The sequence below is a fragment of the Thalassophryne amazonica genome, chromosome 17, assembly GCF_902500255.1.
Source record: "Thalassophryne amazonica chromosome 17, fThaAma1.1, whole genome shotgun sequence".
In the NCBI taxonomy this organism is placed as follows: domain Eukaryota; kingdom Metazoa; phylum Chordata; class Actinopteri; order Batrachoidiformes; family Batrachoididae; genus Thalassophryne; species Thalassophryne amazonica.
In genome coordinates this window covers 3,833,423-3,856,817 of record NC_047119.1, presented here as the reverse complement: position 1 = coordinate 3,856,817, position 23,395 = coordinate 3,833,423, and the positions used below count along the sequence as shown (strand labels likewise).

General features: G+C 41.6%; 1 protein-coding gene across 2 annotated transcripts in view; it reads left to right on the top strand.

Annotated features, from left to right (window-relative positions):
• LOC117529556 (membrane-associated phosphatidylinositol transfer protein 2-like) overlaps positions 1 to 23,395 on the top strand; it is a 113,041-nt gene that overhangs the window by 63,625 nt on the left and 26,021 nt on the right. For both annotated transcript variants that reach the window (XM_034192379.1, XM_034192378.1), the window contains exons 5-14: positions 4,958 to 5,296; positions 5,384 to 5,479; positions 9,029 to 9,133; positions 11,316 to 11,380; positions 14,150 to 14,240; positions 14,599 to 14,752; positions 21,926 to 22,115; positions 22,213 to 22,332; positions 22,406 to 22,617; positions 22,692 to 22,870. In XM_034192379.1, the coding sequence (XP_034048270.1) occupies positions 4,958 to 5,296; positions 5,384 to 5,479; positions 9,029 to 9,133; positions 11,316 to 11,380; positions 14,150 to 14,240; positions 14,599 to 14,752; positions 21,926 to 22,115; positions 22,213 to 22,332; positions 22,406 to 22,617; positions 22,692 to 22,870 (1,551 nt within the window). The remainder of the gene's footprint in view (positions 1 to 4,957; positions 5,297 to 5,383; positions 5,480 to 9,028; positions 9,134 to 11,315; positions 11,381 to 14,149; positions 14,241 to 14,598; positions 14,753 to 21,925; positions 22,116 to 22,212; positions 22,333 to 22,405; positions 22,618 to 22,691; positions 22,871 to 23,395) is intronic.

Here is a 23,395-nt window from a genome sequence, read left to right as displayed (position 1 = left end):
TACTGTGTTCTGTACTTGCATGGACGGGGTGTTGGGGAGGGTTGGTGAAATGTTGACGAGGAAGGTTTACTGATCTTGACGTTGTCAAAAATAATGTGGTCTTTGTAGAATTGATGGATGCTCTGTGACACTCGGAGAGCTCAGTGAGGAGTCAGAGTGTCTGTGTTTGCGTTTGACGCCAACTTCCAGGAACAAGCAAGGCAGCGTGCATTTGTCAATCAGCTCTCAATTTATTCTGCTAAATATTACATTAGTACGTGTGTATCAGGAGTATAGCATCTTACTGTGTTTCTGGTTTTCCCTCACATTTATTTTTCTTTGATTTGTGCTCTACTACAATAGGTACAATAGACAAGTACTCTACGTAGTTAAATGCTTTTCTTTTTGTCTGTTGTGATCGTAGTTATTTCCTAAATTGCTGTGCACTAACCTACACACGACATTAAAATCCAGATTGAACCACATGGATCAAGACTGCTGACTATGTTTTTGTATTTTTTTCTATCTATATTTATACATACGAGGTCTATTAGAAAAGTATCCGACCTTATTATTTTTTTCAAAAACCATATGGATTTGAATCACGTGTGATTACATCAGACATGTTTGAACCCTCGTGGGCATGCAAGAGTTTTTTCACACCTGTCGGTTACGTCATTCGCCTGTGGGCAGTCTTTGAGTGAGGAGTCGCCCACCCTCTCGTCGGTTTTTCATTGTTTAGGAATGGCTCAGAGACTGCTGCTTTGTTTGATCAAAATTTTTTCAAAACTGTAAGGCACAACTGAGTGGACACCATTCGATAAATTCAGCTGGTTTTTGGTAAAAATTTTAACGGCTGATGAGAGATTTTGGTCTGGTAGTGTCGCTTTAAGGACGGCCCACGGCGCCTGACGGCGATCTGCGCTTCGAGGCGGCAGCGTCTCGCCGTTTCAAGTTGAAAACTTTCACATTTCAGGCTCTGTTGACCCAGTAAGTCATCAGAGAACAGAGAACTTTCAGAAGAAGTCGGCATGAGGAGTTTATTCGGACATTCCATTGTTAACGGACATTTTGTAATGAAAGAACGTGCAGGCAGAGTCGCATGTCGGGCCGGACCCGACTGCGGGGGGTCGCGACAGGAAAAACACCTCCGTTGGAAACCTTAACGGACAAGTTGGAACATGCCCAAGCTGTTAAACAATTTCTCAGTTACTCACTTGTTGAAAGCCATCAAAAGCCGCCTGAATTTTACAAATGGTTTTCAACACGGAGGTGTTTTTCCTGTCACGGCGCACACAGATTCGCCGAGTCGTTTCCGTGACGACTCGGCGAATTTGCGCGCACGTCTTTCATTAAAAAATGTCCTTAAACAGTGGAATGTCCGCATAAAGTCCTCATGCCAGCCTCTTCTGAATCTTCTCTGTTCTCTCACAATGTCCTGGGTGAATTAAGCCTTAAATTAGAATGTTTTCAGCTTGAAACAGGCCGACGATGGCGCCTGGAAGTGCTGCGCGACGTCCCGCTCTGTGGGAAGTCCTTACACCGACAGAAACACCCCATAATCTCTCATCAGCCGTTAAACTTTTCACCGAAAACCAGCTTAATTTCTCGAATAGTGTCCACTCGGATATTCCTCACAGGTCCAGAAAAAATTTTGATAAAGCAACGCGCACCGTCTCGAGCAGCGTGTGAAACAAAGGAATTCAGCCGAGAGGGCGGGACCACATCTCACTCAAGGCCTGCCCACAGGGAAATGATGTCACTGACACGCGTGAAAAAACTCACGCATGCGCACGAGGGTTCAAGCATGATTGGTGTAATCAAATCCATATAGCTAAAAAAAAATAAAATAAAAGGGTCGGTTTATTATCTAATAGACCTCGTACAGTGCCTTTTAGAATGTTATATTGTCGGCTCGACCTCACTTCCTATGACACACTCGTGAGTAGAGCTGCAACAGTTAACCTTCCACATCTGTGTCTTTGACACTTCTTTTCAGTCCTGGTGCTTCCTGTTTTTCTGTATGGTTGACACCAGATGCTAACCAGCAACTTAAGGTGATGACTTGATGTCTTTGGTACCAGGTCTGTTCATAGGATGTGAGGACTATCACTTGCACTGTGAGGAACATTTTGGCCACGTGGCTCACTCTCCCTGCGTGATCCAGCACACAGGTCCCTCCGTTTTGTGGATATTATCAAATGGAAAAGGCCACAAACACGCCCATATGTCACCTGGCTGTGGCAGATTGACAGCTACTTTCAGTAAGTGGGGATGGACCAGCAGTCTGTGTGCGTGGTTGCCATGCAGGACTGAGGGCGGTCTGTAGAGTGGTGGATGTGTGCACATTTCTAGACCTGATTACCTTTTTTTTTCTTTGAGCATTGCTGGTAATTGCTTCAGCCTTAACCCCCCATTTTGCAGGTTTGTGTGTGTCTACCATTAATTAAACTGAATATATAATTGATATGTCCTCGAGTATGTTCAAATAGGTCTGATCAGTATGAACACAAGTAATATGGCGAAAGAACAACTTGTCAGAGTGAATGTATTGAATTTTCAAACAAATTCTTGCGAAACTGTTCAGTTGAAAGTGGCTTGTGTGTAAAGACTGATGTTATTTAACATTGTTTGAATAACTTTTCTCTGAAATATTATAATTCATTCCATTAAAAAACTAGAAAATATGTCAATGTCATAGCATCTGTAGATCAATAAAATTGAACAAATACATCTGATTGCTCGGCAAATAGAAACATTTCTGACTTTGGATACTCAAAAATTAAATTAATTACCATAAATATATCATTTTGAGATTATTATGAACATAGAAAAATAAGAATTGATCACGTTGGATCATGAGTGGACTGAACATTTACACCTGATTGTGTGTGAATTCTAAATCTCTGCACCTCCACACTGAGATACACGGCAGCTTTTTCCACCAGATACATTAGTCACACAAGTGTTTACATGGGATTGTCAGTGGTCACATTTCTGCTGTACTATTCTGTTTTCTGATTAGTTGGGTATTGTGAATATTTTTCGCTTCTTATTCTTATTCTTATTATTACCTGGGTTAATTTCCTGCACTCGTGAACTCTTCACGGTTTGATATCTCGTCCGCATTCACCCCGTGTAGCTTTACTTCCTGTTTTTTGAAGGTCTGTGTTCATATATTACTCATTCCTCACATTTTGTAATATGTTCTCCTCTATTAGTCCCTCGCATTCCTCTTCCTCGCCTTCTTCCATACCTTCCTCTGGTATGTTATGCTGCAATGTTGTTTGTTCTTCACACTCCCTCGTGACTCTCCTCTGTGTTAGTTCTTTCTAGTGGTTTTTTCTGATGTCTCCTCTGTGTTTAGTTCATGTGTCTGTTTCTTGTGCAATGGCCTCCACATTTCTCACCTCTGTGCTCTCGCTCTGTTCTCTGGCTCCCTCTGATGTTCTCTTCTTCCTCTCTGGTTCAAATCAAATCAAATCAATTTTATTTATATAGCGCCAAATCACAACAAACAGTTGCCCCAAGGTGCTTTATATTGTAAGGCAAAGCCATACAATAATTACGGAAAAACCCCAACGGTCAAAACGACCCCCTGTGAGCAAGCACTTGGCAACAGTGGGAAGGAAAAACTCCCTTTTAACAGGAAGAAACCTCCAGCAGAAAGAAAGAAATGTGTGGTTGTCCCACACATTTTTTGAATTCTACTTAATTACCGCGCAGCTGTTTCCAATTGTCCCCCTACTATATTAGTGTCTCCCTGTGTCCTTTCCACTTGTGGGATTGTCAGTATTCTTCCTTGTGTTTCCTGCGTTCTTACTGACTACTGTGTTTACCTCCGAGTTACTGGCCCACTCTGCCATTCCTTGTTTTCTGAGCCTGACTGGTGGCTCTGGGTTTGGTTGCTTGCCATGACACATCTCTGTATATTGCACCTCTGCTGGTCCTGTGTGTTCTTTGACTGACACTTCTGCCTTTGGATGGATTATCTGTGTTTGACCCTGGACTGTCCCTGTGTTGCTGAATAAATATCTCTGGACTTACATCTGATCTGTTCTCCATGTTGGAGTCACACTTTGAACTCGATCTGTCACAGGAATTAACATAACCTGAGGTCATTTCTGTGGATCATAATACTGAAGGTAAAAGGTGACCCAGGAGTGCGCAGTCTGTAAAAATGACTAACGTGACGCATTCAGACATGACAAAAATCACTGAGGAACTCTGGTAATAATTTCTTGTACTTTCCCTTACCTCCCCATGTAAACCTGCCCTGTCTGAATAAATTATCCAATACAGGATTTGCCAGTCCATCGTACTGCCCACATGACATAATTTTTATGGAGGCAGCACATGATGAGGAAATATTGTGCAGTATTGCTCGCTTACCACAATTCACATTCATCATGAATTGAAGACTGTATTATCCAAGTAGTAATAATATTCATAGTAATTGTTAAATTGAACATTCAGTGACATGATGGTCCGTGCTTCGGTACTGTTGCTATCACACTCTGTTTGAGTCCACCTGGACCATGCCATTAACCACCCCTGCAACTTTGCCAGACTTTGGGGGTTGAGCAGACCTGGGCATGGTATGGGGTGCCTAGTGTGAGTTCACTCTGGAGCAGTGACTGCCACTGTCTGTCAGATCTCTATTGTGTATCCAATTAGCCTGATTCAAGCCATGTCTGTGACGACAGGTGGATGGGAAAATAAAAACCAGGGAAGCTGAGCTGATGCACAGGATGCCATTAAGCCACCAAATCCTTACATCAAAAATAGCTGTTGGCTGCTATATTAATTTGTAAAACACTATTCGTAGCACCTTTAAGGTTTATCCACCAGTCCCACAAATAATGGTATGTTTGACAGGTTGACAGTAGTTTGTAAAGACTTCGTAATTGCCTTAAATGATCAGCCAGTTGGACTGTTGACTCTCATGCCAGTAAATTCATTTCTGTTGACCATCCAGGTCTGCGTAAGGTGATGGTTCGAGCTCACCGGCAGGCGTGGTGCTGGCAGGACGAGTGGTATGGCCTCACCATTGAGGACATCAGGCAGCTGGAGCTGGAGACCCAGCTGGCTCTTGCAAAGAAGATGGCTCACTTTAGCCTCAGTGAAGAGGGGGGTGCAGAGACCAACGGATCCTCTGCCAGCCAAGAGCAGGAGCAGGCGAGACAGACAGTCGGAGTGGATGCAGAGGCAGAAGATGGAGGTGTGATGATATCAGATTCCCTGGAGACACGAGGGGAGCTAACCAAACAGTGGTCAACATCTTCAAGGTCATCGAATAGATCATCTAAGAGAGGTGGTGAGGAAACTATAGCAAGACAATTTAAAATGAGTTGTCATTGTGCATCTCCTGAATCATCGCGTAGCGTTTTCTTTATGTCAACAGGCAGTCCGTCTCACCAGAGCCTTTCAGAGTGGAGGATGCAGAGCATCGCCAGAGACTCAGAGGACAGCACGGATGATGAATTCTTTGATGCACATGGTAAAATTAAAATGAGTGTCTAAATTATACATAATTCATAACCTGAGCGAACTGTGAGCGCAGAAGTACTTCACTGTCCCATTCTGCCTGAAGGCATCACTCTACTGTCGAAGAGCGAATCGGCACAAAGTCAAAATACAAAATGATGACAAGGCAGAAAGTGTGTTACAATGTTACATTTGCATGGTTAGTTTTGTTAAATGCAAACCGTTGATTGATTACTCACTTTACCTACAGGTGGCAGTATTGCTTTATTAATAAATGGCCTCAGACTGTCAGTTTGGCTTGTGAGCTGAGAAGCAGCTGCCTGCTGCTGGTAAGATTTGGTTATGAGCTGGTGAGAACCATTTCTGTAGCTCAACAGCAGATTAGTGACATTTCAAATTACATTAATTTTCATTTCTTTGTTTTAGTAAAGGGCAGCGAGGTGGATTAGTGGTTAGCACTGTTGCCTCACAACGAGAAGGTCTCAGGTTCGCTTCCGACCTGGTCCTTTCTGTGTGGAGTTTGCATGTTCTCCCCATGTTTGCGTGGGTTCCCTCCAGGTGCGTCGGCTTCCTGCCACTTCCAAAGACACTCGGGTTAGGTGGATTCGTGAGTGTAAATTGACTGTAGGTGTGAGTGAACGTGTGGATGAGTTTGTTTGTATGTGTCAAACATGCAATGAACCGACAGCCTGTCCAGGGTGTACTCTCCCTCTCCCCCAGTCACCACTGGGATAGGCTCCAACCCCCACAAATCCCCTGACCCCAAAGTGGACATTTGGGTTCATACAGTGAATGAATGAATGAATGAATGAATGAATGAATGCTAGTCCAGTCAAAACCAAAATCTCCAGCTGCTAAGGAAAGCTTAGTGTTGTCAAAGCTGTAATATCTATGTTCCCTGTTGCGCCTGTGACTGGCTGATCTCTTTACGCATGGCATGAAGTAACGTGTGAGAAGTCAAGAGCATTATGTGACTAAAGCATGTGGCTGTGCATGAGCACATGGACAGTGATGTGTGAAGTCATTCGTAATAGATTCAGTGTCTGAAAAGGAATTTTTCATGCAGACCATAATTATAGAATATGAGGCATGTCGTGGGCCGTAAAGTGCCAGCCTGAGTGTCATATGCAGCCTGTAGGCCACCAGTTTGAGTCCTCCTGGTTCTGGCATAAATTACACAAAGATTTATTACTCTTAGACAAATGTGCATGTAAAATGTAAACAGTGGTTGAAACTTTGTTATCATATGACGATTCTTTGTGTCATGTCTTTGTGTCATGTCTTTGTGTCATGTGTGTGTATATATATATATACGAGGTCTGTCAATAAAGTAACGGTCCTTTTTATTTTTTTCAAAAACTATATGGATTTCATTCATATGTTTTTACTTCAGACATGCTTGAACCCTCGTGCGCATGCGTGAGTTTTTCCACGCCTGTCGGTGACGTCATTCGCCTGTGAGCACTCCTTGTGGGAGGAGTCGTCCAGCCCCTCGTCGGAATTCCTTTGTCTGAGAAGTTGCTGAGAGACTGGCGCGTTGTTTGATCAAACTTTTTTCTAAACCTGTGAGACACATCGAAGTGGACACGGTTCAAAAAATTAAGCTGGTTTTCAGTGAAAATTTTAACGGCTGATGAGAGATTTTGAGGTGATTCTGTCGCTTTAAGGACTTTTCACGGTGCGAGACGTCGCTCAGCGCTCTCAGGCGGCGTCATCAGCCTGTTCAAGCTGAAAACCTCCACATTTCAGGCTCTATTGATCCAGGACGTCGTGAGAGAACAGAGAAGTTTCAGAAGAAGTCGGTTTCAGCATTTTATCCGGATATTCCACTGTTAAAGGAGATTTTTTTTAATGAAAGACGTGCGGACGGGTCCGCGCGTCGGGACGCAGCCGACGCGGTGCGGCGGCACAGGAAAAACACCTCTGTTGGAAGCCTTAAGGACAAGTTGGAACATGTCCTGCCTGTTAAACAATTTCTCATATACTCACTCCATTGAAAGCCATCAAAAGCCGCCTGGATTTTACAAATGGTTATCAACACGGAGGTGTTTTTCCTGTGCCGCCGCACCGCGTCGGCTGCGTCCCGACGCGCGGATCCGTCTGCACGTCTTTCATTTAAAAAAAAACTCCTTTAACAGTGGAATATCCGGATAAAATGCTGAAACCGACTTCTTCTGAAACTTCTCTGTTCTCTCACGACGTCCTGGATCAATAGAGCCTGAAATGTGGAGGTTTTCAGCTTGAACAGGCTGATGAAGCTGCCTGAGAGCGCTGAGCGACGTCTCGCACCGTGAAAGGTCCTTAAAGCGACAGTATCACCTCAAAATCTCTCATCAGCCGTTAAAATTTTCACTGAAAACCAGCTTAATTTTTCGAACCGTGTCCACTTCGATGTGTCTCACAGGTCTAGAAAAAATTTTGATCAAACAACGCGCCAGTCTCTCAGCAACTTCTCAGACAAAGGAATTCCGACGAGGGGCTGGACGACTCCTCCCACAAGGAGTGCTCACAGGTGAATGACGTCACCGACAGGCGTGGAAAAACTCACGCATGCGCACGAGGGTTCAAGCATGTCTGAAGTAAAAACATATGAATGAAATCCATATAGTTTTTGAAAAAAATAAAAAGGACTGTTACTTTATTGACAGCCCTCGTATATATATATATATATATATATATATGTGTGTGTGTGTGTGTGTGTATACAGTATGGTATTCTGTGGTTGTCTAAGAACAAATAATTGTATGCTTCACTGAAACACACATACAGCATTTTGATGAATTGTTCTATAACTGCCTATCCCTAATCTTTTGTATTTCATATCTCAGTGTGACATTTTCTCTTTCAATAGTGTGCTAAGCATGATAGCATACTTGTGAAACACCTCAAGACACGATCCTTGGCTCACTTTTGTCTTCTTTATGCTCTTATTCACACCTAAAAATTCAATGTCATTTGCTACAAATTAGCAAAGTAAAAATATTATATGGTCAATTTATACAGTATGATAAACAAGCTAAAGTTATTTTCAGGCTAAGGTTATTTTGTCCATGAAATCGTTACAGTTATCATTTAAAGTAGCAGATTTTTGGTCAGTGTTACGAAAATCCAAAAGAGAATTTGTTGTGAAATTGATTACATTTGAAAAGATCGCACCTGTGCAGAACTTTTCTTGACAACTGTTTAAAGTTACTGATGGATTTGTATTCTCTTTCTTATGAATAGATTTATTTTATCTGTTTTATTCTTTTACTTCTGTTTTTAATTATGTATTTGATGTTTTTAAAATGATTTATCTTAATTTTTATGTTGAATTGTTCTGTGTGAGGTGTCTTGTGAAGGCTTTTTTGTGATCTGGCAGTTTATAAGCTGATTAAATTGAAATTGAAATTGATGGAGAAAAGAAGACATGTAATCAGAAGACGTGGAGTTTTTTTTTAAATAAAGGAAGCAGATATGATTCAACCAACTCCATGTTTAATTGGTTTGTGTAATACTGGCTGTATTTTGGTCCTGCATGTAGAAAGTGTCTCACATTACAGATCTACTGTTTATCTTGCAGAGGACTTCTCTGATAATGAGGAGATATTTGTAAAAGAGATCACGAAGTGGAGCTCCAATGATCTTCTGGACAAGATGGAAACTATTGAAGTTGATGAGGCACAAGGTAGGTAACTCATGCTTCTATTAGCATATAATATACAAATAATGAATGTTTATGAGACCAATAGTAAAAATATTTCATGAGGTGAAAGATGAAATGTTCCATTCAATGTTGAATGGAACATTTCAACATGTAAAGAGGTTCCACAAAGTCCAACACAAACTTTAAATATCAGTCCAATCCTATCCAAAATTCTTCTCCATCAACTTGCAAAAACAGTGAGATAGTTAAAAAAACCATCCAGTCCAAAATTGTTGGCGTACAGACTGCCATCTGCTTTCCCCAGTCCACCGAAAAATCGCCACAGAAATTTGACAAGCTCTTCATCTGAGAGCGTTTCTACTTCAGCTAGAGACATCCCTGCGAATACTGCAAATGCCTCAGACGGTTTATGGCGTACTACATTTGGTTTATGGTTTTTGTTTTTTGTTAGATGAATAAGCAGTGTTAATAAGCTCTTTCAAATCATTGTCTGTCACTAAAACAAACCCCGCCATGTTTGTTTTTAAGCTAAGTGCCGTCACTGCTAGTGTGAGTATGCAGCGGTCGCAGCGTGCAATGGTACAAAACATATAGAACCAAATTGCATTGTAAATAGAACCAGAACTGCATGCTAAATGGAATGAATGGCAAATGGGACGAATGATCCATGTCACGTGACATACAAACCACCAATCAAATGACAAGGATCTATTTAGGCGTTACATAATTTACACTTAATAACAGCATGCTACTTATGGATAGAATCAATGTTCTACTCCATTGAGCTTGTTGGGTTGCATTGTTTATCTTTGTAATATGTATATGTATATGAACAATTGCATTTGATGTATTTAGTAGCATCAAAATGCTAATATCTATATGTTTTTCAGACCTAATGCCAGTCATAATAAAAACAGAGTTTGGATATAACGAATAATCTGACAAATTATATTAACATCTTTTATGGATTTCTTTTATACTTGCCACTATGTTAGTGCCTGTTGAAATTTACCAGTTCCAATAAGAGGTCTTCATGGCCTCATTTTGTTTCAGTGAACTGAAACCCAAACCAACCAGATCAGGCCAGAATCTTGGCTCTTGGTGGGTTGTTGCTGGTCTGTGATTGACGTGTGTTTGACTGACTGTGGTGGGATCAGAGTGTATATGTTGTTAACTGGATGACGAAGTGGATTGAGTCATCACTGGGCTAGATCGAGCTGAGTGCAAGGTGGCCAATGAAAGCCCTCCAAAATTTTGAACATCCTAGGAACTGGCTCTTGTTTCCAGCTGCTGTATTTGGGGATAAGCACTGTCCCGGTGTGCCTCAGGGCTTCTGTAGGACTTAAAGCATTTTGACTCCAGTGCATTTTGGGAATGTTCAATGTATGTTTGTAAAATTGACTCTATGGGTCTGATCTACTAAAGGTTTGCATGTGTTAAAACGTGCACACATATCAAGTGCATGCTGATTTACTAACAAAGCACACTGAGGATTGTGTCTTTCAAGTGCACAAAATAGTGCATATTTTATCATATAGCGTGTTTGCCTTCATGAATATGCAATTTGGGATTTGTCCACCCAAGAGCACAAAATTCTGGGAGGAAATATGCAAATAAGGTGACACATGCAACATGATTTATCCAGGTCAAAAGGGAATTCCCCAGCTGCAGATAATGTCTGTATTTCACAAGTTTGAAACCTTGACATTAACTTATCGTGCTTGACAAAGTGCTACTCCAGAACAGTGTTCCAAGATCATTCATTGTAAATATTGGGCATATTTAACTTTGCCTTGTATGCTGTGACTTGCTGCCGTATAAATCAACTGAATTGCGGGTGGTTCCATAGGGAGGTGGAAGTGGGGACACACAGCACCAGTGCGTGCTTCTCTCAGTGCACTGTAGGAAGCATCAAGCCTGCATTCATTCAGATACATTTTTATAGTGAGACACTGGAAAATTTTCACAGAATATGAATGTAACGCTGTCAAAAATGCATGTAGCTTCAGTTGCCTGCTAACTGATTTGTAGGTACTGTAGTATTCTTACACAAATACATGGAAATGGATAACTGGTGACACGAACACACACACAATCCCAAACTGCTTTGAATGCAGTCACCAAAACACTGACAGACTCTGTCACGTTGTCTTGTAATGACAGCGAGTCTCTGAATCCTTTGTTATGTTGTTCATTTTTACAGAACCTCTGTATCAGGACTCGTGTGGGCAGTACGCTGTGATGAGCAGTGAGGAGACACGCATGGAGGTACAATTTCTAATTCTGCTGCTCTTCTTGTCACAGTCACACCCTTCAATGCTTAAGATCAACCTTTGTTGTACGTTACACGTCTGTCATCCTGTCAGTGAGGTGAAACTAGAACCCATTCTCTCTAATGCCGTCATCAGCGGGGTGCATTTTACCCCGTGGTGCCCTCGCTGTGTGTGTGTGTGTGTGTGTGTGTGTGTGTGTGTGTGTGTGTGTGTGTGTGTGTGTGTGTGTGTGTGTGTGTGTGTGTGTGTGTGTGTGTGTGTGTGTGTGATCACTGTGTTGGCTCTTTGGGACCAGCAGACCGAGCTGAAAAAGCAAAGCTGTCAGTGTTGGTGTCCAGGGGCGTAGGTTTGCATATGGACCATAGGGACAAGTCACAACCAATATTTTGGGATGGCAAAATAGTCCCTACCAATATTTAGCATTTTTGTTTATATAACAAAATCATTCACTATTTTTTTGCGAACTCGATACTATAATTTTAGTCGTCACGTTTTGTGTTTTCGACGTGCCAGAGTGACAGGGTTACCCATGTTGCAATTTCATTGGCTCACGTTCTTCTCACATGGACGTAAACAAAGCGCATCTCGTGGCAGGCAGCGCTTCATTTGTAAAGTGGGAGGTCCCGGAGCGCAGAGGATGGGTGGCTCCGGTGCAGTGTTGCCAGATGTACGATAATTATCGTATTTGTACGATAGTTTTGCCATCTGTACGATGTACGATCTATAATGGGAAAAAACCCAATATGTACGATAATTTCAGTTGGTTGCCCAAACATGCATCTCTCTCTGACACCCAAGAATCATTTTGCAGGCGTTGCACTCAGGCGGCATCAAAGACACACCACACACAGGGCTGCTGCTGGCTTTGGGCGACCGGGACAGTCATTTGAAAGCCCGCCCCCTCTCATACAGAGTAATGAGTTCCATCCAATCTCTGCAGGACAGGAAGATTCCCCAACCAACATCTTTTTTTTTTTTTTCGAAACTGTATTTCAACAAATGCAATAACAAACGAACAAAACACAAGAGCAAAGAGATATACAAGAAAAATAAAAAAAAGTTCAAGTTCCTTATGGAGGTGTCAACATTTTTTTCTGTGTTCAACAAAATCTGCACAAGTGTCCATGGCATCGAGGTTGAATTCGACTCTTTCTAGTCTGGTAATTAACACGTTTGTGTTACTTCACAGTCTGGTAGTGCATTTGCTTGTGCATTTGCGTTCTTTTTGTGCCATAGTTTCCCCATTAATATAATTACTGTTTAAAAATGTGACATAAAATTCTTTGTAAATTAAAAAAAAAACGCTAAAATAGCTACACTGTATGCGTTTTGTTTGTGTACGATAATTTCTCCCAAAATACGATAATTTTGAGGTTTTGGTACGATAGTTTCATATTTCATATCTGGCAACACTGCTCCGGTGCAGAAAAACAAGAAGGGCGGGGGGGAGGGGTTGCGAACAATGCTGTGCGCCACACTTAAAATAAACTGTACACCCACACAAACACGCACGCACACCTTCACAAATGACACTAACATCCTGCCTTTTCCTCAAAAAATACTACATTTATGTTTGCTGTCTGTCTATGTACTTTTCTGTCACTTTTGCGCTCTTTTTCATACTTTTCCCTCGTTTCAAAAGTCACCGAACGCACTTTACCGTAATATATGCAACATATAGCACACTGTTGGAAAGCACGGGTTCTTGGCTTGCTGTCAGTGTTGAAATTTTTCAGAGTGAGGGCTTACATGAGAACTTACGGTAATGAGAATCAGCGGCGCACTAGTGTGAAACTTCCGTGTTTTTCCTCTGTGTTATGACATCACAGGCTTACCTTTACCGTAATACACCATATATATCATTGGAAATCCCTTTTTTTTTTTTGGCAAATTAGGTTGCCAGATACCTACAACTGCATTATTGATGAAGAGAATAGATTATACATCTTGTTTGCAAAAACTTTTTTTTTTTGTTAGCTCCACAAGTATTTTTTTTTTGTTGTCTTGTTCTCTCAGGTGTAGGCCTATAGAATAGATTCATGATTTTGGGTGCAATTTTGTTATTTAAGCTATTTGTTTGTTTGTCTACACACTTAATATTGTAAATAAAGTGTTAAATTATTCAGCATTATGTCGTCATATGTTATGTATTATGCTGTACTTGTGCGTCCAATGGTATGAGTGGGTTAGGGGGTGATGGTGGTGAGCAGGGGGGCCGGGTAGGGTGTGTGGTATTGTCCCTACCAAAGCTGAGACCAAACCTACGCCCTTGTTGGTGTCAGTCATGTGACATGTGTGATCGTAAGGACAGTGGACAGCGTGTTCTACTGTAGGAGTAGAACCTGTGATAGAACCCACCGCAGAAGGTGGTGTGGATCATATAGTGTCAAATATACAGAGCTCTATGTCTCAGCTCTTTCACATACAAATACAAGGGGCGATTGAGAAGTTTTGAGCCTGACCCAGAAAAAGTGTTGATTTATTGTGTTTTGTTAGTTTAGTCAGTTTAGTTAAGTGTCCTGTTGCTGTTACCATGAGTGAGAACTGTCATGTGTTTGATGTCTTCCACCACTGTCTCTGTTTCTGCTTGTCTAAAATTAGAGTGCCTGCATACAGCAGAATGCAGAGAAGACAAAGTGGTGTATCATTGCACCTGCAAAACATTTCTGCTTATAACTGGGACAGAATTGCATAAAAAATGGTGTAGAATTTAAACTGCACTCTCATGCACCCACCTCTCTGTCTGCTGTCCTCTCACCTGCAGGGTGGATCATCTCAGCAGTGGCTCCAGCCCTGTAAGATTCATGTTCTGGTTCTGGTTCTGCATGGAGGCAACATTTTGGACACTGGCTCTGGTACACATTCTCACATGCACAGAATATTTTCTAAACTCTGTGTCAGCACTTTTATAACATTAGACATTTGGTACTTTCAGAACACAAAGTGCTTTTTCTTTCTGTATCATGCCCCGTGTAAGTTTCAGGAGCAACAAATGTCATGAAAGTTATTTGAACAAGTATATCAGAGCTTTTATTCAACATATTCATTAATTGAATTAAATGCTGACAGGAAGATAAAGCATGACAGAGGCTTTCTTGCTGTGATGCTGGAAATTCTAATGTCCATTGAATGCATCATCAGTCCATCATGGTCAGCCATGGCACTGCTTGTGTGATAATGCTGTTGTCCTTTTTTTATCCTGCTTGTCCACAGGTGAACAAAACAGCAAGCAGGGTGACATGAACACCCTGAGTGGTGCTTTTGAGACGGTGATGAGGGTCCACTATCCTGCAGCACTGGGACGTATCGCCATCCGGATGGTACCCTGTCCTGCTGTGTGTGTTGATGCTTTCTCACTGGTTTCCAAGTGAGCAATGCTCCTTCTTATTCACAGCTTTTTTTAAAATGTCCCATCATTATGTGTGTAGTATGCAGGACCTTAAGCAATACGATACGATACGATACGATACGATACGATACACTTTATTGTCCCCTCAGGGAAATTTGTCTTGGACTCATGCTAGGTGCCTTACAAGAAAAGAGAAAACAAACAATACAGATAAAAACACAACCACATCCATAACAAATTAACATGACAGGAGTCAGGAGAAACACCATAAATATTGCATAATTCCAATTTTAAACATTATTGTTTAACAATTTAATAGACATGGGGACGAATGAATTTTTAAATCTATTCAGTCTACTCCGAGGAACTCTGTACCTTCTCCCAGAAGGAAGGAGAGTGTACTCTGCATGAAGAACATGAACTGAATCCATCAGTATCCTCTGAGCTGCTTTCAAAACAGACTCTTCATAGAGTGAATTGAGGGACTGATATTGTTTCTTTCCGATTATCTTCATTGCATCATCAATTTGTCTGTTAAGTTTCGTTTTAAATTGTACAGAAAGATTGCCGTACCAGGCAGTCATGCCATACCTAACTAGGCTCTCTAACACTGCCTGGTAAAACAACAACATAATTTTCTGATTGACTCCATACAAACGAAGTCTACGAAGGAAATAAAGTCTTTGATGGAATCGGGAGCACAAACTGTCCACAATATATGACACTTGATACCGACACCATACATACCCCCAGTGGAGCCAATAAATTGATTAGATTTTAGGGTTGTTTGTGTACATAGTTGTATATTGAGGAGAATTAATGGATTTGTGTGTGTGTGTGTGTGTGTGTGTGTGTGTGTGTGTGTGTGTGTGTGTGTGTGTGTGTGTGTGTGTGTGTGTGTGTGTGTGTGTGTGTGTGTGTGTGTGTGTGTGTGTGAGTGAACACAGTAACTCATAAAGAGAAAATTATAGACGTTTGACATTTACACTATAGGTACTCCGGGGGAAGAAGATAACCTGATTAAATTTATGGGTTGCTTTGTGCCTATATTTGCACATTAATAAAGCTGATATTTTTCAGTTATTACTCATGAATAAAGGCTTTCATGTGTACGTTATGGAAACACAAATATGGCATATGCAGATATAAAATCTAATTAATTAATTTTCTAAACCCGTGTCGGTGTGTGTGAGAACTGTACCCCGGACAGGCTGCACATACAGACAGACAAACACATTCATGCTCTCACACCTCAAATATAGAAATTAGGGTGGCAAATGACATTAATCACTGCAAAAAATACTTGATGAGTCGTGTCATGTACAGCGCTTGAAAGGTTTTAGGCACATAAAAAAATTCCCAACTGAAAAGCTTCTAAATTTGTCATATTTGAAAACAAAGAAATCACACGTCCATAAGTATTCACAGTCTTTGCTCAATACTTTGTTGATGCTCCTGTGGCAGCAATTACAGCCTCAAGTCTTCTTGAATATGATGCCACAAGCTGCACCCCAGGGTGCTGGATGACGCCCTGCCTGTGGCGCCAGTGACTCTGTGCTCATCTCAATAATACACTTTGTTTTTGATGCTACTCTGGTTTTTCTGTTTCCTGTTTCTTCAGCTTGGTAAAAACTTTGTTAAAAACCTTGTAACTGCTAGAAAAGCCTAAGCAGATCGTCACCCCTCTGAGTCTGGTCTGCTTGAGGTTTCTTCCTCAACATCATCAAAGGGAGTTTTTTTCTTACCTCTGTCGCCTGTGTGCTTGCTTTAGGAGTTGGTAAGGTTAGACCTTACTCGTGTGAAGCACCTTGAGGCAGCTTGGTTGTGATTTAGCACTATATACGAGGTCTGTGAGAAAACTATCCAATCTTTTTATTTTTTTCAAAAACTACATGGATTTGAATCATGTGCGCTTACATCAGACAAGCTTGAACTTTCGTGCGCATGCGTGAGTTTTTTCATGCCTGTCGGTTGCGTCATTCGCCTGTGGGCAGGCTTTGAGTGAGCACTGGTCCACCCCCCTCGTCTGATTTTTATTGTCAGTGAAATTGCTGAGAGGCTGCCGCTTTGCTCCATGAAATTTTTTTCAGAAACTGTTAGAGACAGCCAGTTGGAAACCATTCGAAAGATTCAGATGGATTTTGGTGAAGATTCTGTCGGCGTGACATGGATTAAGGACCATTAAAACTGGATTAAAAACGGCCCACAGCGGCGGAGGGCGCACGGCGCACCGAGCGGCCATCGACAGGCTGGAACGACCAGATCATTTCTAAACTGAACGCTGTGTTGATCCGGGATATCATGTAACTACCACAGAAATGGAAAGAGAGCTGGACATAGCACTTTTGCGGCACATTCCACTGTTACAGGAGATTTTGTAATGAAAGACGTGCGGAGGATTTCCGCACAAAAATTCAACAAAAAAAACGCTCACCAAAAAAACACCTCCGTGTTGGAAACCATTCGTAAGATTCAGACGGCTTTCGGTGGCTTTTCAGTCGAGTGAGTATCCGAGAAATTATTTAACAGCTGGGCATGTTCCAACTTGTCCTGTGAGACTTCCAAGGAATGTGCCGATAAAGTGCTGATCCCGACCTCTTCTGAAACTTCTCTGCTAGTCACACGACGTCCTGCATCAACAGAGCCTTAAATTTGGAAGTGATCTGCTTGTTCTGTCGATGGCCGCTCGGGGCGCGATGCACCCTCCGCCGCCGTGGGCCGTTTTTAATCCAGTTTTAATGGTCCTTAATCCATGTGATACCGATAGAATCTTCACCGAAATCCACCTGAATCTTTCGAATGGTTTCCAACTGGCTGTCTCTAACAGTTTCTGAAAAAAATTTCATGGAGCAAAGCGGCAGTCTCTCAGCCATTTCACTGACAATAAAAATCCAACGAGGGGGCTGGACCAGTGCTCACTCAAAGCCTGCCCACAGGCGAATGACGCAACCGACAGGCGTGAAAAAACTCACGCATGCGCATGAAGGTTCAAGCTTGGCTGATGCAAGCGCACATTATTCAAATCCATATAGTTTTTGAAAAAAATAAAAAGGTCGGATACTTTTCTAACAGACCTCGTAAACTAAATAAATTGAATTGAAATTGAATATTTGGTTTGTGCTCTGACTGTCAACTGTGGGACCTTATATGTAGACAGGTGTGTGTGTCTTTCCAAATCATGTCCAATCAACTGAATTAACCACAGGTGGACTCCAATTAAGCTGTAGAAACATCTCAAGGATGAGCAGTGGAAACAGGAGGCATCTGAGCTCAATTTTGAGCTTCATGGCAAAGACTGTTAATACTTATGTACATGTAATTTTTTTTTAGTTTTTGTTGTTGTTTTTAATAAATTTGAAAAAATCTAAAACAATAAAAAAACAAACTTTTTTCACATTGTCATTATGGGGTATTGTGTGTAGAATTTTGAGGAAAAATTAATAGATTAGAAACTTTATTGTCATTGCACACATACATACAACGAAACTTGTCCTATGCATTTAACCCATCCTAATTACAGTTAGACACAATCCAACCACTAGGGGCAGTGTGCAGCCACAGTCCAGCGCCCAGGGACCAACTCCAGATGTAGATGCTACCTTGGTCAAGGGCAGAGAATGGAGCAGACCCTGTTTTTCATCCATTTTGGAATAAGACTGTAACATAACAAAATGTGTAAAAGGGGATGTGCTGTGTATACTTTCCGGATGCACCGTATGTATGTAGATGCTGTTTGTATTTTTGCACAACATGAATACCCCCTGGGGGCAACTGTATGAATTAATGTACATAATGAACGTAGTAGCTCAAACTTTTATATAATAAAATAATTTTTTAGGGGGTTAAGTTAAAGCTTTATGGCCTTTGAGTTTTTTTAGATTTAAGTCATAAAGAATTTTCTTTGGCAGCACAATAATAGAATAGAATAGAACAGAATAATTCTTTATTGTCCACCGATCTGGAAAATTGTCTTTGGCTCACCAGCACAAAAAAGACAACACTAAAATACAAACATAGTCATACAAACACACGAATAAACAAAAGATTAGATACATAAAATACATAAAAGTAAAGGAAGAAGTAGAGTAAGACCTAGTAAAATAAATAAAACGTAAAATAAGATCTAATAAAATCAAATAAAACAGAAGTAAAGCAGTTTAGGTTTTATTTGTGGAGTGCTCACTTTTTTGAGTTCATTATGGCGACGGCATTTGGTATAAAAGATTTTTTTAAAGAACCTTTGGCCAGAGGAGCTCTGTAGCGCCTCCCAGACTTCAGGAGCTCAAACTGACAGGACAGAGAATGAGATCCATCTGTCAGGACTCTCTCAGCTTTCCTCCTCATCCTGTCAGTGTAAATGTGGGCCAGAGTCTTCTGGGGTTTTCCCACAATTTTCCCCGTCATTTTTACAATTCTATTTAATTTGTCCTTACATTTACAACTCAAGTGACCAAACCAAACACAAAGGTGAAATGTTAAAATACTCTCAATATGTGCAGAATACACAAGCTCTAAAATCTGCGGATTAACACCAAGACAACTCAGTCTTCTAAGAAGACTTTGGAATTTTCTTCCTTAGTATTTAAATAAGGGATTTATCATATTATATTGCCAGTGTGATCAAAATTCATGCTGTCTGGAAACAATTTAGAATTTCAATCCCTGAAGGGGAGAATTTCAAGCGATCAGTAAGTAAGTAAATTTTATTTGTATAGCACCTTTCACAGACAAGAGCCACAAGGTGCTTCACAACATAAAAAGCACAACACACCACACAGTGGCCAAGACATTTAAAAACATAGCATAGCAGCCCAAAACCTAAGCAAAAGCTTGTGTAAAAAAGAAGGTCTTAAGTTAGCTTTTAAAAGTGTCAACAAAGTCCAGTGAGCACAGAGAGCGCGGGAGACCATTCCAAAGCCTCGGAGCAACAGCCTGGAAGGATCGCTCTCCTCTGGTTGAAAAACGGGTGCGAGGAACCATCAACAAATTTTGATCCACAGACCTCAACGCCCTGACAGGGGCATAAGGCTGAATGAGGTCACAGATATAGGGAGGCGCCTGACTATGTAGAGCTCTAAAGGTTAAAACCAAAATTTTAAAATTGATCCTGTAGGACACTGGCAGCCAATGAAGCTCCTTTAAAATTGGGGAAATGTGAGTCCTCCTGTTGGCTTGTGTCAGAATTCTCGCTGCAGAGTTCTGTACCAACTGCAGTCGACGCAACTCCTTCTTGTTTAGACATGAAAACAAACTGTTACAATAGTCTAAACAGGTTGACACAAAAGCATGAATAATAAGCTCTAAATCATTTCATGACACCATTTTCCTGAGCTTAGAGATGATTCTTAGTTGAAAGAAGCAGTTCCTCGTCAGCTGTTTACAGTGCTGTACTAAAGACATATCTTTGTCAAAGATGACACCCAAGTTTCGAAGACTTGATTTTGCAGACTGGCCCAGGTCACCCAAGTATTGTTGAATACCTGGAATATGGGCATCAGGGGCAATAACCAATGTCTCTGTTTTGTCTGCATTGAGCTGAAGAAAGTTATTCCTTAGCCATTGTTTTATTTCCACTAAACAATGGAGGAAGGAATCAAGCTTCTTAATCTCAGACGACTTAAAGGAGCAGTAAAGCTGGATGTCATCCGCATATAACTGGTAAGAAACATCAGTGAATCTTTGAATGATCTTACCTAAAGGGATCAAATACAATAAAAACAAAATGGGGCCCAAAACAGAACCTTGAGGGACTCCACATAACAGGTCCGCAGAGTCTGACCTTATCTGGTTAGCAGAAACGCTAAAGCTACGCCCGGACGGACCTGGTGGTCAACAGTATCAAAGGCAGAGGACAAATCCAAGAGTACTAACACAGTGCATTTCCCAGCATCAGCAGACATCATAATGTCGCTGAACACTTTCAGAAGAGCCGTTTCCGTAGAGTGTTGTCTACGAAAACCGGACTGAAACCTGTCGTGAATGTTATTCTGATCCAGGAAGAGTATCAGTTGGTCTGAAACCACCCTCTCAAGGATCTTAGACAGGAATGGGAGCTTAGAAATAGGTCTAAAACTACTTAGCTCCATTTGATGTAAACCTGATTTTTTCAGTAGAGGCTACACTATGGCATGCTTGAAAGCACTGGGAAACACAGAGGCCATGGCCTGCATTTGGTAGCAATGTCAGATGGTGTGACGGCTTCCTGTGAGCTTCACGAGGATGCTGGGAAGGACACCGCGACTGCCAGTCAGAGTAAGGAGAGGCAGTGTGATGTCAGCTGGCTGCTCACTCGAAGAAAATAAATATCACTGTACCCACTGTAACCAAGATGGTGGGAAACGCTCTGAAACAGCTTATTTCTATGTAAATCTAATATGTTTCTCCTAAATTTTGTGAAGGTTAGAAGAAATAAATACTTCTAAATAAAAAAAAACGACAAAACACCACATGGGAATGATAAAATAAATGTTATTAATCCCCTTTTTTGGATTGTGATGAATGATATGAAAGTTTTTCATGGCCATACATGCACACACAGGTAGAAGATACATACGTACGCCTCCCTTTTACATATAGTACAGCCTTGAACTGCCCCCTGGTGGTGATTGTGTAAAGTAATGTGCATAACGCAAGTATTCTGGATGCTCAAATAAATATTATGCTGCTGCCCCTTTTGTTGACCTGTGATGACTTTTCATGACATAAATACAGCTGCCTTTTGATAATTATTTATTTTAGTTGAATAGAAAAAAAAACACATTTGATTTGTTTGGAGCAGGAATATTTATTTATTTATTTATATACTTTTCTATTCATCAGATTTTTTTAAAAAATAGCTTTTTTTTAATCCCTGGTCTGTGGTGCCTAAAACGTTTGCCTGTTGACTTGTATCGGCATTTTAGTAAAGACTGAGCGGTGCACTCAAAAATTACTCATTGGAGGAACTCAATTCCATTATGTGCAGGATTTCCATCTAATAAATATATGTAGCTCCAACTCAAATAAAACACATCCATGCAAGATAATGTCATTTAATTTAGTTGGGGCTACACATATTTATTAGATAGAATCCAATGCAGTGAGTCAGTTTTTTGAGTGTATCACACAAACAAATGATACTTGAATTGAATTCATCCATATACTCGTGCACGCCTCACGTGCTCTTACTGAGTAACAACTTTTGCTGTGCAGTCTGAGCCCCTACAGCTACGACGAGAGCTGCCTGTCCAGCAGTCAGGACCACATCCCGCTGGCTGCTCTTCCCCTTCTGGCGACCTCCGCTCCACAGTACCAGGACGCCGTGGCGGCCGTCATTTTACGAGCCAATCAGGTGTACAGCGACTTCATCAAGTCTTTGGAGGGAGCGTCTTTCACCGGCCAGGTCAGTGTGCAGCATGCAGACGGGGTCCGGGTCTCCTCCATGGTGCTGTAAATGCAGCAGGTGGCTGTCATGTGTGTGTGTGTGCGTGTGTGTGTAGGTGTGTGTCGTCGGTGACTGTGTGGGAGGAATCCTCGGCTTCGATGCGCTGTGCAGCAGCTCTGTGACGGTGTCAGAAAGCCAAAACAGCAGCAGACGGGGAAGCACCATCAGCGTGCAGGTATCAATTTTACCGTCAGACTTGGAAGAACACGTCAGGACATCAAAACCCACGATATGGTCTTTCTTCTCAGGACGCAGACCTTCTCTCTCCAGGCATTGTTATAAACAGCGTCTCTCTGTCCTCGCCAAGCCTCGAGGGGAGTCGCCAGCTGAGCCGCAGCAACATCGACATCCTTCGTTGCTCGGGGGCCGACGATCCCAAGAAACAGCTTCCGCGAAAACGCAGCGACTCCTCCACATACGAGCTGGACACTATCAAACATCACCAGGCCTTCTTGTCCAGGTGGAACACAAAAACTGGATGGAAGTGGAAGTTAATGAAAGTGGAGTTGTGATGAGTCTTTTCTCTCCGTACAGTCTTCACTCCAGCGTGATCCACGGGGAGGCCGGGTCACGGCGTTCCAGTAACAACAGCACCGTGCTGGACGGAGGCTCCTTAGGGAAGTTCGACTTTGAGGTGACGGACTTCTTCCTGTTTGGCTCTCCTCTGGGGTTGGTGCTCGCTCTGAGGAAGACGGTGGTGCCTTCTTTAGACGGTGAGGGCGACTGTGTCTCGTGGTCACCTCTGTATTCTGTATATCTCAGAAAGATGTGAACAGATTTAGAAAAGGAGACGTGTTGTGGAGAAACTGTCTTTGGGTGAAGTGGAGAGTTTCTTCGTTTTGACAGTAATCTGAAGTCTCGCCTACGAAGCTGGAGGAGGTTCTGTTTTCAACCTTGTTTGTTTGTTTGTGAACAGCCTGGAGCCCAGATTGTTTCATATATCATGATCAAGGTCAAAGGACAAAATCAGGAAAAATCTTGGAAAATGTGAAAAATCCATAACTTTAACATTGAACAAATTTTCAAAAAGTTCATAACTCTGCCAAAAAAGATCAAATTTCTTTCATATTTGAGAGTGTTATGTAGGATGGCATCCTTTATCACCCTACAAACTTTGATCTGGATCTGATCCCGATTACAGACTTTGTGGCCATTTAAATGTAAGATTGAAAACCCCATTTAATGTATATTTTAAATTATATATTAAACAACCGTGCCTCAGTCACACTCATATTTGA